This window comes from Anser brachyrhynchus, assembly GCF_964034855.1.
Source record: "Anser brachyrhynchus genome assembly, chromosome: 2".
NCBI lineage: Eukaryota > Metazoa > Chordata > Aves > Anseriformes > Anatidae > Anser > Anser brachyrhynchus.
In genome coordinates this window covers 124672059-124685523 of record NC_137695.1, presented here as the reverse complement: position 1 = coordinate 124685523, position 13465 = coordinate 124672059, and the positions used below count along the sequence as shown (strand labels likewise).

The following is a 13465-nucleotide window of genomic DNA, read 5'->3' as shown; positions in this document are numbered from 1 at the left end:
TCCATAATTTTTTTAGCTGCATAGCATGGAGGATTCTGTACTCCTTTACAAGCCAAGACCCCATCTAAATCTATCAGTGTCTTCAGAGGCCAGAATTGACCTTTTCAATCCAACATTTTGCTGGAAAGATGGAAAAAAAATGTAGGTCCTCGCACCAGCACGTGCCCTCCTATGCACTTGGTGCAACAGTCCCTTGTTCAGCTGGTCAGTGCGTGGACAGAAAGAGACCCCCTGGGAAGTGGAGGGATTCCTCCATCACCTTGGAGTAAAAATTAGTTTACTTTTTCATTTATCAGCAAGAAAATTGCCTTCTTTGGCTATGATCAACCAACCTTCTGGCATCACATAAGAGATCAGTTGCTTAAGAGTAGTAGGGACCGCTCTGACCATCTAGTCTGCCTTCCTGCATAATATAGACCCATTGATGTTCCCTAAATAACTTATACTTGAAGGCCAGTGTATCCCCAAGGAAAACAGCCAGTGCAAGTGTCCACCAGGACTCTTAGCACATTTTACTGTCTGTTAACTAGTTTGTGGTGTTTTCAGTGTGTGTAGCTTAATTTTGTTGTTTGTTTGAATTTTTTGGACCAGAGCTAATCAAAGAGCTTTATCTATACCACTGATGAGGAGTGAACTTTTTCAAGGTAATCTGGTGCTGCTCCAGTGAGCTTCATGTTTTCCCTTTGAATTGTTGGGGACATCTTGGTGATAGAAACCATGAATGAGAACCCTTCCCCTTATTCTGGACTGCACCAGCAGGTTCCTTGTTTGTTCATTGGTGCTATGAATCTTGCAGGCAGTAAGGCAAGGGGGCACAGTTTCGACAAAGACAAGGAACATCCCCTCCCTGTGTGTAACCTGCACAGTGGGGTACTCCCTAGGGAAATGGAAGCTTTGGGGTCCATTCCCCTCAGTCTGAAGTAGAGTTTGGATTTTAGGTCTCCTATTCCTGGGTTTGGGAACCTGCCACCACGTTGCCATGCAAAGGGAGCTCATCACTGCTGCCGCTACATCCATTAGAAGAATACTTGGACTGCTGTCTGGGCACATGTTATTTTGAACCAAACTCCTGTGCAGACCTGCTAGGAACCATTATTTCCTACCAGCTCTATATTCAGGAAGCCTACAGGACCAAGGGGAGAAAAAGCCATTTGAAAATGTGAATCACATTCCCTATGAAGTAGCTAGGGAGCCTTTGCTCCTACATAGGCAGTCTGAATCAATAGTCTGGGACCAGGCATTTATTTTCCAGGTGCTGCAATGCTTAAATTTAAGTGCCGATAGTAGGTGGTCAGAATATAGTCCATCCTACTTTTCAAATGCCATCCCTCTGTTGGTGTTGTGTGAGTAATAATTATGGGATGTTTGCTAGTGCAAGGCAACTCTGGGGGCCAGATGAAGAAAATCACAGGGAAAAAAAAAAAGGCAAGAGAATGCAACAATTTTGGATCCATGCAGCCAGGTTTGCCTGTGCAGCTGCTATTCATGCAGCTGAGTCACTGCTCCTGTCAGGGCTTTTGCTTACCTATGAGTCTCAGTCATGGAATTTTATTGGTAAGGACCATCTCTGCCCACACTCCATAGAGTCAGCTGTATTTGCTGTGACAAAGATTAATAAGCTACTGGGTGATGAGTAAATATTTAGCAATATTTTTCTTTGCTTTGCTTTACATGTAAAATAAATATATTTGCAGAATATTCATTTTCCCTAGGTCTGGCAGCTTCCTGGAGTCTTTCACTTTTGACTTTTAGCAGATATGTTCATATGCTGTATCTAAAAGGATGGTAAGGCAATCTTTATATTTTGCATATAGCAAACATTATGTTTCATCCCCCTTTGAGAAAATCCCTTTCTGAGGTTTCAACTAAATGTGTCTCATCTTCATATTCAGTATGGCTCTACTTATGCTGCAGTTTCCAAATTATTGTAACCCTTGGGTGCCTTTTTTTCAGTAGGATTTTTCAAGGATTTTCAAGTTCCATTTTGTCAACAGTAAAATGTCTTGATGAGAGGAAAGGGCTTCCTTTTAAGGTTTGAAATAATACTTCTTTCTTAATTAATATTCCTTATGCTATAGTACAAAAACCATATTACACTGTTGAAATCTTTGTTCTCTAGATGAACCTTGTTTTCCACTACTGTACCTGACTATTTGTATTCAGGAACAGCATAACAGCAAACTATTCTGAATGTGGCTTAAAAAAGGCCTTGCAAGAGGGATTTGTTCCAGCTTCCATGGAAATTATTCTCCAGGACTGCATTTGTGCTTGCCACAGGAAATATAACTAGTATATAATAATAACTATATTGTTATATAACCTTCAGATGGACTATAACCTTCAGATGTTGCATTTGCTACCTTTTTCTGAGCTCTCTGCCAAAATCCCATTGGTGGCAGTCTACTGATTCCCTGTGAATGAGCTGGTATTTGCTGGGATTGCAGGTACCAAGAGGTACAAAGACTGAGACTGCACCAAAAAATGTCAGGGGTTGTAAAGAAATTTCATAATCACAGAGAAGTGGTGAAAGACATAGAAATGGAATTCATTCCGAGAATAATCTGAAAAATCTGAAAAAAAAATAACAACGATTCAAGGAGAGTTCACTGTTGATGGTCTCTTTTCCATGTCTAACGTTACCCGAATTTCTATCTAACTTTGAGAGCAAGGAACCCAGGCTGCAGAAATGATAAAGACAAAGATCCCTTTTCTTTTAGACAAAACTACAAGAAGCTCAGATTTAAGAAGTAATGACATTATAGGTTTCTGGCATTATTCACGGAATGAAACATTTCCCCCCTCACAGTGAGGAAAAGATTGTATGGGAAGGGGTGCTGTACTGAGAGTAGGGCTATCCCTGATCCTGTTTCATCAACAGATTAAAAAAGCCTGTGTACCATGGAGTTTAGTACTATGGTTTAACTAGTTAATATAACCTACCCAACTGCAATGCAACATTTATTACATGGCTGAGTCATCCTGTTAAGTTCTGCCATCCGTATCCATTATTTCTAGTCCTTTTTTTTTTTCTAAATCCTTGAATTATCCCATATACTCTTGCCAGCATTATGTTCATAGGGAAAGAGTGGGTATGCCGTACTTGATTCCTTCTCTCTCCCCTCTCCTCAGACTCTCCTCAGTAAATACAAGAATTGTGTGGTTACTCCTCAGCAAAGCTCATGGGCTTAACAGAGAAAATCTTTGCGCTGTTTGGATGGAAGGTCCCACACAGTAATTCATGACATACCTAAATAGCTCAAAGGACTCTTCAGATCTGAATGCTGGTTAGCAGACAGCAGTACAGTTTGCAAATTGCAGAATTGCCCCCAAATTACTCACACTTGTGCTGCCTCTACAAGCATCTACTGTATATGCATGCTGTCAAGTAAAACCATCTTCCAAAAAAAAAACCCAATCCAACCCAACCAACCAACAAAAAAGCACAGTTCATTTATAAAAAATGTATTATTGGAAAATAAAACATATTGAGATTGGCATGAAATTTCTTCATAAGTATATTATCACAATAAGTATTTTTTCCTGTGACATCCTCGGTCAGCTTATTCTCCAAGAATAAAATTAATTCAAGAGTTTCAGTGAACACTGATTATAAATATTGGTCATGAAAGACACTAGTTGTCTCTATGTCTTCATTAAAGACTGTATGAGTCTTTGACTGTACGAGCTTTGAATTTCTAATCAAAACATTACTGCTCCCAGAATTACTTGTACTAGTATTTCTGTACCACATCAAATGTACAAAGGCAAGAAGGGGAATGTTACAAACATGGATGTAACTGCACTTACAGATTCCAGAACTAGAAGAGTACTTATTGCACTAGGCAGGAAGACTTCAATAAATCTACATGCTCTTCAAACCTTTGAAGCTGAATTCTGCACTGAGTTACAGGCACATAGCCTTCATTGAGAACTGCATGTGAATAATTGGGGTGCAGGGAAGGTCCAAACTCTGGTTAGAGGAAATACTTCCAGAGTGTATTATGCTTTGAGCTGCACAATATACTTTTTCCCAAAATAGGTAATTGAAGAAAATTCCAGACTGAGGAGGTAGGTGCAGTTGAATGTTCCAGGAGAACAGGAGAACCTGCTCTCTTCAATCTCATATTTCACTTTGCTAATTTGCTAGTTTTTATACTTCACAACCCCTAAGAGTTACATTTAATGTAATGTTTCTTGTTGTTGTTGTAGGTAACTGCCATATTGAATCTAGGACTAAAAAATAACCATTGGAAATGTGGGTATATCTGCAAACCAATCATAGTGTAATGTGGAAAAGGGGGTTTCCTATTCCTGATCATTTATCACACACTCTAATTGAACACTTTCAAATTGTATTTGATTCAATTGTACACTTTCAAATTTAAAAGTATGCTGTCAAGACATGTTGAGTCTTGTTTCTGTTGACCTAATCTTTTTGTTGATGACCTATCTTTAAGAAGTAAGTATTTTCTTTATTTTTTTCCAGGAGGAACAGAGCAAAATGATTGGAGCTTCAGGTCTTTGGAAAGAAAGCAAAATATCACAGGGAAGTTCTTTACAGAAAAGAAGGGTGAGTACAAAGCCTTTGAACAAAAGACTTAAATTCCATCTGTCATTTCCACCCACTAGTAAATGTACCAAAGACTGAACATTTATCCCACTGAGCTGCATACTCTGATATCTAACCGTGGTGCTATTGATCACTGCAGAGCATAGGCCTGGCTTTTTAGCTTTTTGAAACTGTTAACATAGATTTAAGTGCAACAGAGGAGGCATGAAGCCATGAATGTTTTATTGGAGCGCTCCAGATCATCTCTCAGCAGGTGTGTTCAGTGCCATCACTTAAAAGATTAACCTCCTATCCCTACAACAGCAATTATAGCAGGAACTGCCTTATTAGGTAAAACATATTAGTTAAATTGGAACTCTAACTCTATTGATAAATTCATTCAGTTAAGCTGACCTCATGGTTCCAGGCTACATGGGAAAATCTGTAGCCTTTTTTGTCCCTCCATGCGTAGGAATCAGCAGGCTAATGAAGAATTAGTGAGTAGCCATGTGACTTAAAGTGCATATTAAGGATGTGTCTGTTTTGCAAATGTATAACCTTCCTGTGTGCCATACAGTCTTTGGGCTTTCTCTTCAACAGTCAAGCTCAGAAAGACATTACACATATTCCTTCCCTTTCCAAGGAGGAATTTGCCAAATAGTCTTTCCTCTGAGGCATCTTCTTCCAAGAGACTCATTATATTTAAGCTTTGATTTCAGCTTCATAATGCCCTGGTATGTTGAGCAGGTGCAGTTTTTGGGTTGTTTGTTTGTTTGTGTGCTTTTTTTTTTCCCCTTTGGAGAGGGGAAAACAAAGCAAAAATGTTGTTAATACCCAAGATTTCAAAAGTAGTGGTGGATCGCTTCTGTTCCTTGATCTAGAGGTGTAAAATAAGATTTCACCATTGAAAATACTGACAAGTGTGACTTGTCTTGGGAAATGTAGAAAATCTTTGCCAAAGCCAAGAGCCTAAAATGTCATTCTTATTCTACAGATATACCTGTAAGGTTTTATTTTCATATGGTCTTCAGACAGTGAAAATGCTACTAGTTTTTCTGTCATTTCTTCCGTAGCAAGATAGAGCATCTGATTTCCCAGCCCAGAAATATTGATGTTATCAGCAGTTGTCTTTATAGAGCATTGAAAAGTTAGTGTGATTGTTTAGAAGTGAGTTAGCAATGTGTCTGTTTTGAGGGTTTTCCCAGTTTAAGTAAGGCATATACTGAATGACTGTTTGCAGTGCACTAACTTTAAAGGGAAAGAGAGAGGATGAGGGCATGGTTTCTCCAAAACAAAAAAACAAAATAAAAAAACTTCAGTTCTAAGTGATAGTAGGCACATTGAAGGGATTAGTTTAAATTTTAAAATAGCTGACTTAGTGGCAGAACAGCCAACAAAGGGACAGGGGAGCCCAAGGAAAAAGAATTACGTATTCACTGATTTTACCGTACATAAGAATTGTGAGAGCTGAAAGCCCTTTATGTAGGATAATGAAATGGTAACAGGGCTGTGGAATTGAAATATTTGTTCCTGCCAGAGCTGCATAGCAGCTGAAATTCTGATAGTGAATTTTAATATGAGGTGACTTCATTCATCCAGATTTAAAGAAGTGGTGGCTGCTGATCCCTAGTAGGTCTTGTGGCACAGAACAAATCTGATGGGGGAGATGCTGCTGCAGCTTGTCCAAAGTGAGAGGGTCAGAGAAAGGTGGGTAGGTGTCCCTGTAGACTGAGAAGGTATGTACATGGTTTACTGCAGTCCTGGTTGCAGATGTGGAGCATGCTGTTTTGTTCCCCACACAGTCTCCTTTTCTCTCTCCCCCTAGGAAGGGAGGCAGTGGGAATATCTCCTCTCCCAGGGGAGATGTCTGTGGCTCTGAGGTCCTCAAAGGCTGAGGGTTGACTTGGGGTTTGGAGAGCACTGAGAATGGGGACAAGCAGGTCTGCCAATAACAAGAGTTATATCTTGTACTTTCCTTAAACATTTTTTCAGATGAACTCAGTGTGTGTGTGTGTGTGTGTGTGTGTGGATACATGCAATACTTGGGGGGTTGAGGGGGACAGACAAAAAAAAACAAACAAAAACAAAAACAGCTTATTGGAAAAATCAGAATAATGGAATACAACCTTTGGAAAAAAATGTTATCTTGGAAAGAAGGCACTGACAGGACAGGTCAAGGTGTAGGAGGTATCGAGGTATCAAGGTATCAGGTATAATAGTGTGGCCAGCAGGACCAGGGAGGTGTACTCCCTGTACTCTGCTCTGGTGAGGCCGCACCTTGAGTACTGTCTTCAGTTTTGGGCCCCTCACTACAAGAAGGACATCAAGGCCCTGGAACGTGTCCAGAGAAGGGCCACAAAGCTGGTGAAGGGCCTGGAATACAAGTCCTGTGAGGAGCGTTTTCTCTTTGTACAACCAATTCTACTCCCCTTAGGAAGAAAAGGGCAAGTTTGATCATGGGAAGAGGGTCTTCATGCAAAGCTGTAGATCAAGTGTCTGTGCATCTGATGAAAGGACTTGTATGTCCTTGCCATCCTGTGGGCTTACGTGCTCCAGCTTTGCTCCGTCAGCTCTGGTGGTACTGATGTATAAGCAAGTTCATTGAAGGGACAGTTAAAATCTCTTCTGGGTCAGACAGTGCCTAGCTCTGCCTGTAGTGGCAGCAAGTCCTAGAACTCTGACAGATCTCTCTAATTGTGGCATTTGGTTATTTGTTTCTTCACTGACATCATAACACAGAAAGTGTCAGGCAGATATTGTGGCTCTAGCTCTATGTATTATTACAGGAGCCCTTAACTAGCTTCATTTATTGTTGCCAACCACTAATATTCCTTCTTTACATGGAAGGATTTAAGGCACACACTCGTTAACTGAGTTGCTGAAGAGCATGCATAAGACTTGTGTTTACAGAGGTACTTAGGTATGTAAGTTCCATTGAAATTAGTGGCACAGGATAACAAAATATAAATGTGGGTATGACCCTTAAGTTTTAGCTCAAGTGAAAACCAAACCCAGTGCTACCTGACTGGGGTTTCTGCCACAACTATACTACTGTGACTGCAGTAATCCTGTCCACCTCTTTAGCATGTTGGATCTCCAGTCCAAAATATAGTGACTTAAGTTCTGTAAATAACAGTAAGAGGTTTTGGAGAATCTCTCACAAATATTCCTCTTACTTTCAAGAAATACCAGGTATGTCTCTGGTTTATGGGTTGAATCTATTCCCATACTGTCTTGCTGGATTTGTGCTAGCATAAGTGCCTTTTATAGGGCAGTGAACTGAAAAACTAGAGACATAACAAGTTATAGACCAGTCAAGCACTAGACTTCTCTCTGTAATTAATTTGTGAGGTGTGAGAATTGCTATTTGTGTAGGAAGATGTGTGACAGCCTCCATGTACCATGTGTCTAGTCAAACTTGTCCATGGTTGGTTTGTCTGGGTATCAGAACAGCTGAAAGTTTTTCTTGGTATGTAGTCCCATTGCAGGAATGTATCTCTCTGCCTCATCGACTCTACCTCTTTTCAAATCTCATCTTGAAACATATCTTTTCTCCTTTACCTATGTCTCTTAATTCCTCTCTCCCTCGGTCATTGGCCTTATGACTGAATGGTTTAATTTATTCACTGCACAATGTCTTTATGATGCTGTTTTCTGCAATTTATATCAGACACAAGACAGTGGACAGTGTTATTTAATTCCATTAAGGGCTTTAGGATGTCATTTTTATAAAAGATTCTTACAAAATAAAGTCATGAGTCTGCAAAAGGTTTATTCATGCAAACAGTTACAGTAAGATTGACAGTACCGTTCCCGTGAAGAACTTTCCAGGTTGGATCCTGACATTTTATACCTGGGTATCTAAACATCCAAAGTGGAGTGTCTTCTGAAAGTCTTGGGAAATTAAATTCCGTGACAGCTAGATGACTTACAGCTGGCCGATGAATTTGTGATTGCACTGTGATTCCAGGAGGGTGCTATTTTATGGTCATGTTGGGCGATACTTATCCCATCCAGACTCAGGTGCCCCAGCAAGGTGCATAAGTGAGAGCTTGGTCACTATACAGCCTCCACGAATCAAGTCAGACCATGGAATTTAGAAGCCTGCTTTTCCCCCTGTACTTCCTACTTTGTACATTTCTTAAAGTCTGTTTTTTTGCTGGTTATTTATATAGATGCTTTCTGGGTGCTTGCTAAGTCTCAGGCAAATCTGGCTTATTTTGGGAAGATTTTCCTGTTACCTCATAAAAAAAAAAAAAGCCAATTTATGATTATTATGTTTACTGTTAGATAATTATATATTTTTTGAAAGTGGCTATATCACCTGTTATTAGTATTTATTAGTATTTAGCATACCAGAATTACAGGGAAAAAAAAAAAAACAAAAACCAAAAACAAAAACAACCCCGTCTCCCCCTCAGAATTAAAGCAGAATAGAAAACCCCACGGCTCTTTTGTTTTTTCTTTTTCTTTTTCTTTTTTTTTCTCTCTGAGTATCCCTTCCACGTTAGACTAATCTCAGCTGTGATAAAATATTCCCTGCTGGCATGTTTCTTCTCCCAGAATATCTCCAGTTCACTAGTCTCAAATTATGACATGTATCCCTGAATACGAAAGCTTTTGGCTGAGCCTGAATAAGCTTTCTGGTAAGACAGATGTTCGCTCTTTGGATATGTAATAGAAAACCCATCCAGTGTCTCATCAGTACAAAACTGATGATGTGATCCAACTTCAGGTGCTTTGTCTCCTACAAAAACTTTTATATCTATTACCTGGAAAATGGCATGGTGATTTCAAATTGGATTCTAGACGCTGATTGAGGCCAGACCCTAATTCACTGACAGCAGCAAGTCTTTCCATTTATTATCTCTCTGTTGGGACTGAGGGGAGGCAGGAAAGCAGAAGGAAGCAAAAGGAAACCTATAAGTTGCACTTTTTTCCTTTATTATTGTATTGTATTGTATTGTATTGTATTGTATTGTATTTATTTTATTTTATTTTATTTTATTTTATTTGTCTTTCTTAAAGTTTCTTTTGTACTAAAGCAGATGCCTGAGTTCTCGTTCTGTGGCGTGATGAAGGAGAAATCCACCCAAACTCCAAAGCTTGGTCTGACTGTTGCTTTTATGTCTCTCTTGTCTCACAGGTGGCTTCCACTTTTAATCACACTCTTACTGTTCTAGCCAAGATCCATCAGTGTGCTTCATGGATTTAGGTCTGGAAAGGTAGAAAGAAAAATTTAGCAGCTCAGAATAATAGATCAGGCATTGTACAGACTTCCTATTTCCCTGACCAATGAGCCAGAGATTTTGTGAACCAGCTTTGGTGGATGGCATCAAGGAATCCGTTCAGTAACTGATCTGTTGTCTGAAAAACATTTGCTTTTTTCCTCCATACCTTCCTATTTTAAGATAATCAAGATTTATTATTATTATTATTATTTACACTTTTGAAGTAAAAATGGTAAGCAAAAGGTGGTTGGCTGAGGGTTAAAGAGTGTTATAAAGTCCCATAGAAATGGGATCTCTTCTCCAAGCATCAGTAGAAACACAGGGCTCAGAAGGATGTTTCTGATGGATATGCATTTATGTATCTTGCGTTAGGCCTCACACAAGGACATCCAGACATCGCATATATGTAGTTTTTAGTTATCTTTTCATGAATTCTCCTTGTAATCTCTTGTATATGTAATCTGGGGGGAAAGTTAAATTTTAACAGTGTCAGTTACCTATCAGTTAATTAAATTTTAAACTTACTGAGGAAGTTGAATATTTTGCTGTCCTGGAAAAAAAAAAACTGTTTGAACAATTCTGTGTGTGTCTTCCAACACAATCACATTCAACTATTCCTTAAAATAGCTCGCTGTGCCAAGGAAAATAAGAAGTATTTCAACTAGGAGATAAAAATTACTGTCATGGGAGAGACTAATGTTTATGGTAAATATTGTAATATCTTTGTACATTCAAACTTGGTTTCAGAGGATAAAAGGATTGGCTAGAATGCAAGCTTGCAATGTGATTTAAACGAGACATTCGAATACATGAAGGAGGCAGGGGGCAGCTCTGCTTTCCTGGGTCAGAGGAGGAGAAGGCAGTCGGCAGCAGAGCAAGAGATCCTGATCCTCTTTGCAGGTGTTGTCTGGTGGAGGAGGAAAACGTGTGCCCTGGCAGTGGGGACACTGAGCAGCTCGAGTTCAGGAAGAGTGCAGCTACGTGGCTTGCTGTAAGTGAATGCTAATAAGACCAATAGACCACATGTTACCCACACCGTTTTACCGTTCCACAGAGAGGGAAAGAGAGGAAAACGAAGTGGAGGAGAACAAAAGGGTGGGAGTGACAGGGAGAAGAAAAGGGGGCTGTTGCTGTAATCAGCATTGCACTGAACTGTGAATTTTAACAGGTTCTCTTTAGTTCAGATTGTTATTTTGTCTGCTAGGTATCTGTGCAAGATAATGATGACTGCTGACAGAATATTGCAGCGTAGCCGAGTTCTCATGGACTTCGCAAACGGGTCTCTTGTCCAATGTGCTCCAACCTATATGATCACAGCTTAGTCATATTGCCACATTGTTTTTAATGGTACATTTAATTTTATGAATAAACTGGTTTCTAAATTGCTAACCAGTTGTCTGATTAGCTGCCACAGATACCATTTTATCTAAGTGCTCAAGTAAAGCATAACTGCCGCTTTTATGGCATTACCAATATCCCTATCATGTCTGCCTAACTGCCATCTACGTAACCTGCACTCATACAACAGAATTCCTTTAGAAATCAATCAATAAAAGTATGTGTGTTTGTGAATAAAACCAATGGTTATACTTAGTTTTTGCAAATAACACATGCTATCCTATGACTTAATGGCTTGTTGAATTTCAGTGCAAAATGTGACAAACTGTGAAGTATGGGAATGGGTCATGCGTCTTTTGTTCTTTTTCTTCAAATATCTACTCTTGCTTGCCTGAGAAATCAAGGGTGCATTTTTCAGGATTTATTTTCCAGCCTCCAAGAAGGGCTTATTTTAGTATTTGTGGGGTACAATCTGAAAACATCAATTTAGCTTGCATTCAAAATGAGCTACTGGAACAAATTTAGATACTGATTTTCTTGAGATCTGCAATTTGTTCCATGAAAGCAAACGTTATGACCAGCAGTCATGCCTGTAAAGGGAAAGACAATCATCTGATAACGTGCTGGAATACTTGCAGCTCTGTGAGGTAGGTCTAGGCATCTCCATTTCCTAAGCAGAGAAATGAAGTTTCATGGTGCACTGGGAAAGTGGACAAAGCACAGTAACAAAAAGTTCATGAGTGGGTGCTCATGCTATTCAGACTAAGTGCCTATGGTGTGAATTATTTACAGGCAATGAAAAAAGACAAGCTCATTAGAGGACCATTCAGCGTCAGCCCTGTGAAACCTGGTAGAATAAATACTTTCTGACCTCCTCATATGCTGTTGGATGCTTTTTCATAGTTTAGGACTAAGGGACATTGGAGCAAGAGTCAAGAACTGAACAAAGCCATACACTTAATAATAGTACAGGGTGGTCAGGCTGGAGACAGCTTTGGTGTTGGTAGGGCAGTATTGCAGGAGGACAGCTTCTCCCCGTCATAGCATGTGGAGTGCTTTGTGAATCAGCAAGAGTTAACAAGAACAACTTCTCCCCCATCCCTGCATTCAATCTGTGCCTGCCAGCTATTGCATTTCTCAGTTTCTCATATGCACCTCTGGTCTTGCTTGCTCAAGGTCAAAATATTGTCAACACATGGTAGTGAACAATGTGTGTTAGCTTGTACAGTTGTTTGTTGCAGGGGCGTTTGTTTTTTAGCACAGCATAAAACGGTTAAACATGATGTTTTGCCCACTTATCGCTAGTGCTTTTGTACTTGCTTTATGTGGTTACCTGAGTTATTTCCATCTGTTTCCTCACATCACTTTCAACTGGCTTAATCCTGCTGCCTGATTGTGGCACCTTCCACGATGTCGTGCAATTAACCACAGGCAACTATTCAACATATTAGAGATGAAAGCAACGTAGCGTGTTTTCTCTGGCTTCATGACATGTGAAGGCCAAAAGAACAGCTTTATTCCCTCCAAAGCTTCTCTACTATTCTTCGGTGGGTGATTATAGTATTTATAGATGGCCTTGTAGGTATGCAGATATACATAGGACACGTTGCAATAATATTTCTTTGGCCCCGTAACCAACCCCTCCACACTGAAGAGAGAGGAACGTTGGCAACTGGTTAATATGTAGCAGAAGAAATTAAATGCCTCTGACAGTAATTGCCTGAAGAAAATTCAGAAGATGAGATAGCAACAACACAGCAGACACAAAATAACAAGATTAGGAGCACAATAGCCATATGTCAACATTATATTAAGAAAACAGTGCTTAAAATGGCGAGGTCAGAACCTTTGCCAAGAGCCTGACATGTGGTTGCCAAGCTAGTTTTGTATGAGAAAGTAGTGTACGGAAAAGGTGCAAAAAACAGCCCTCCCCCTCAGGACCCCAAGGTTTGAAATCTCTGTGTGTCCAACTGAGACTTATTACTGCAATTGATGAGGAGTATTAATGGGGGAGGGAAATGTTAAAAATGAAAAACAATTCTTTTTCCATTTCTCAGTCTACTTAGAACTAAATGATGCTATTAAAACAAGCCATAGTTGGCTAATGAAGTAATTTTTCCCCATGTAAATCTTGACTCTTAAAAGGTTTGTGTTGCATTATGATCCCCCCTCTCTACAACTAAAAAGAGTAATAAACTGGGGTGGCTTGCATCAAAAATGAAGTTTGTTTTTTGGTTGTGCATTTTTGACAAGACTGAGGTTGATGTAGCCTTTACCAGTAGCACTTCACAAATTGCATACTAGACATTACTTGTCCATTGAACAAATCATCTTCAATACTTAAAAA

The 13465-nt window shown here is 39.6% G+C and overlaps 1 protein-coding gene across 1 annotated transcript in view; it reads left to right on the top strand.

Annotated features, from left to right (window-relative positions):
• The window catches only part of LOC308190768 (uncharacterized protein), a 47466-nt gene that overhangs the window by 16969 nt on the left and 17032 nt on the right, over positions 1-13465 (top strand). The window contains exon 2 of the mRNA XM_080582449.1: positions 4487-4570. Within this exon, the coding sequence (XP_080438575.1) occupies positions 4487-4570 (84 nt within the window). The remainder of the gene's footprint in view (positions 1-4486; positions 4571-13465) is intronic.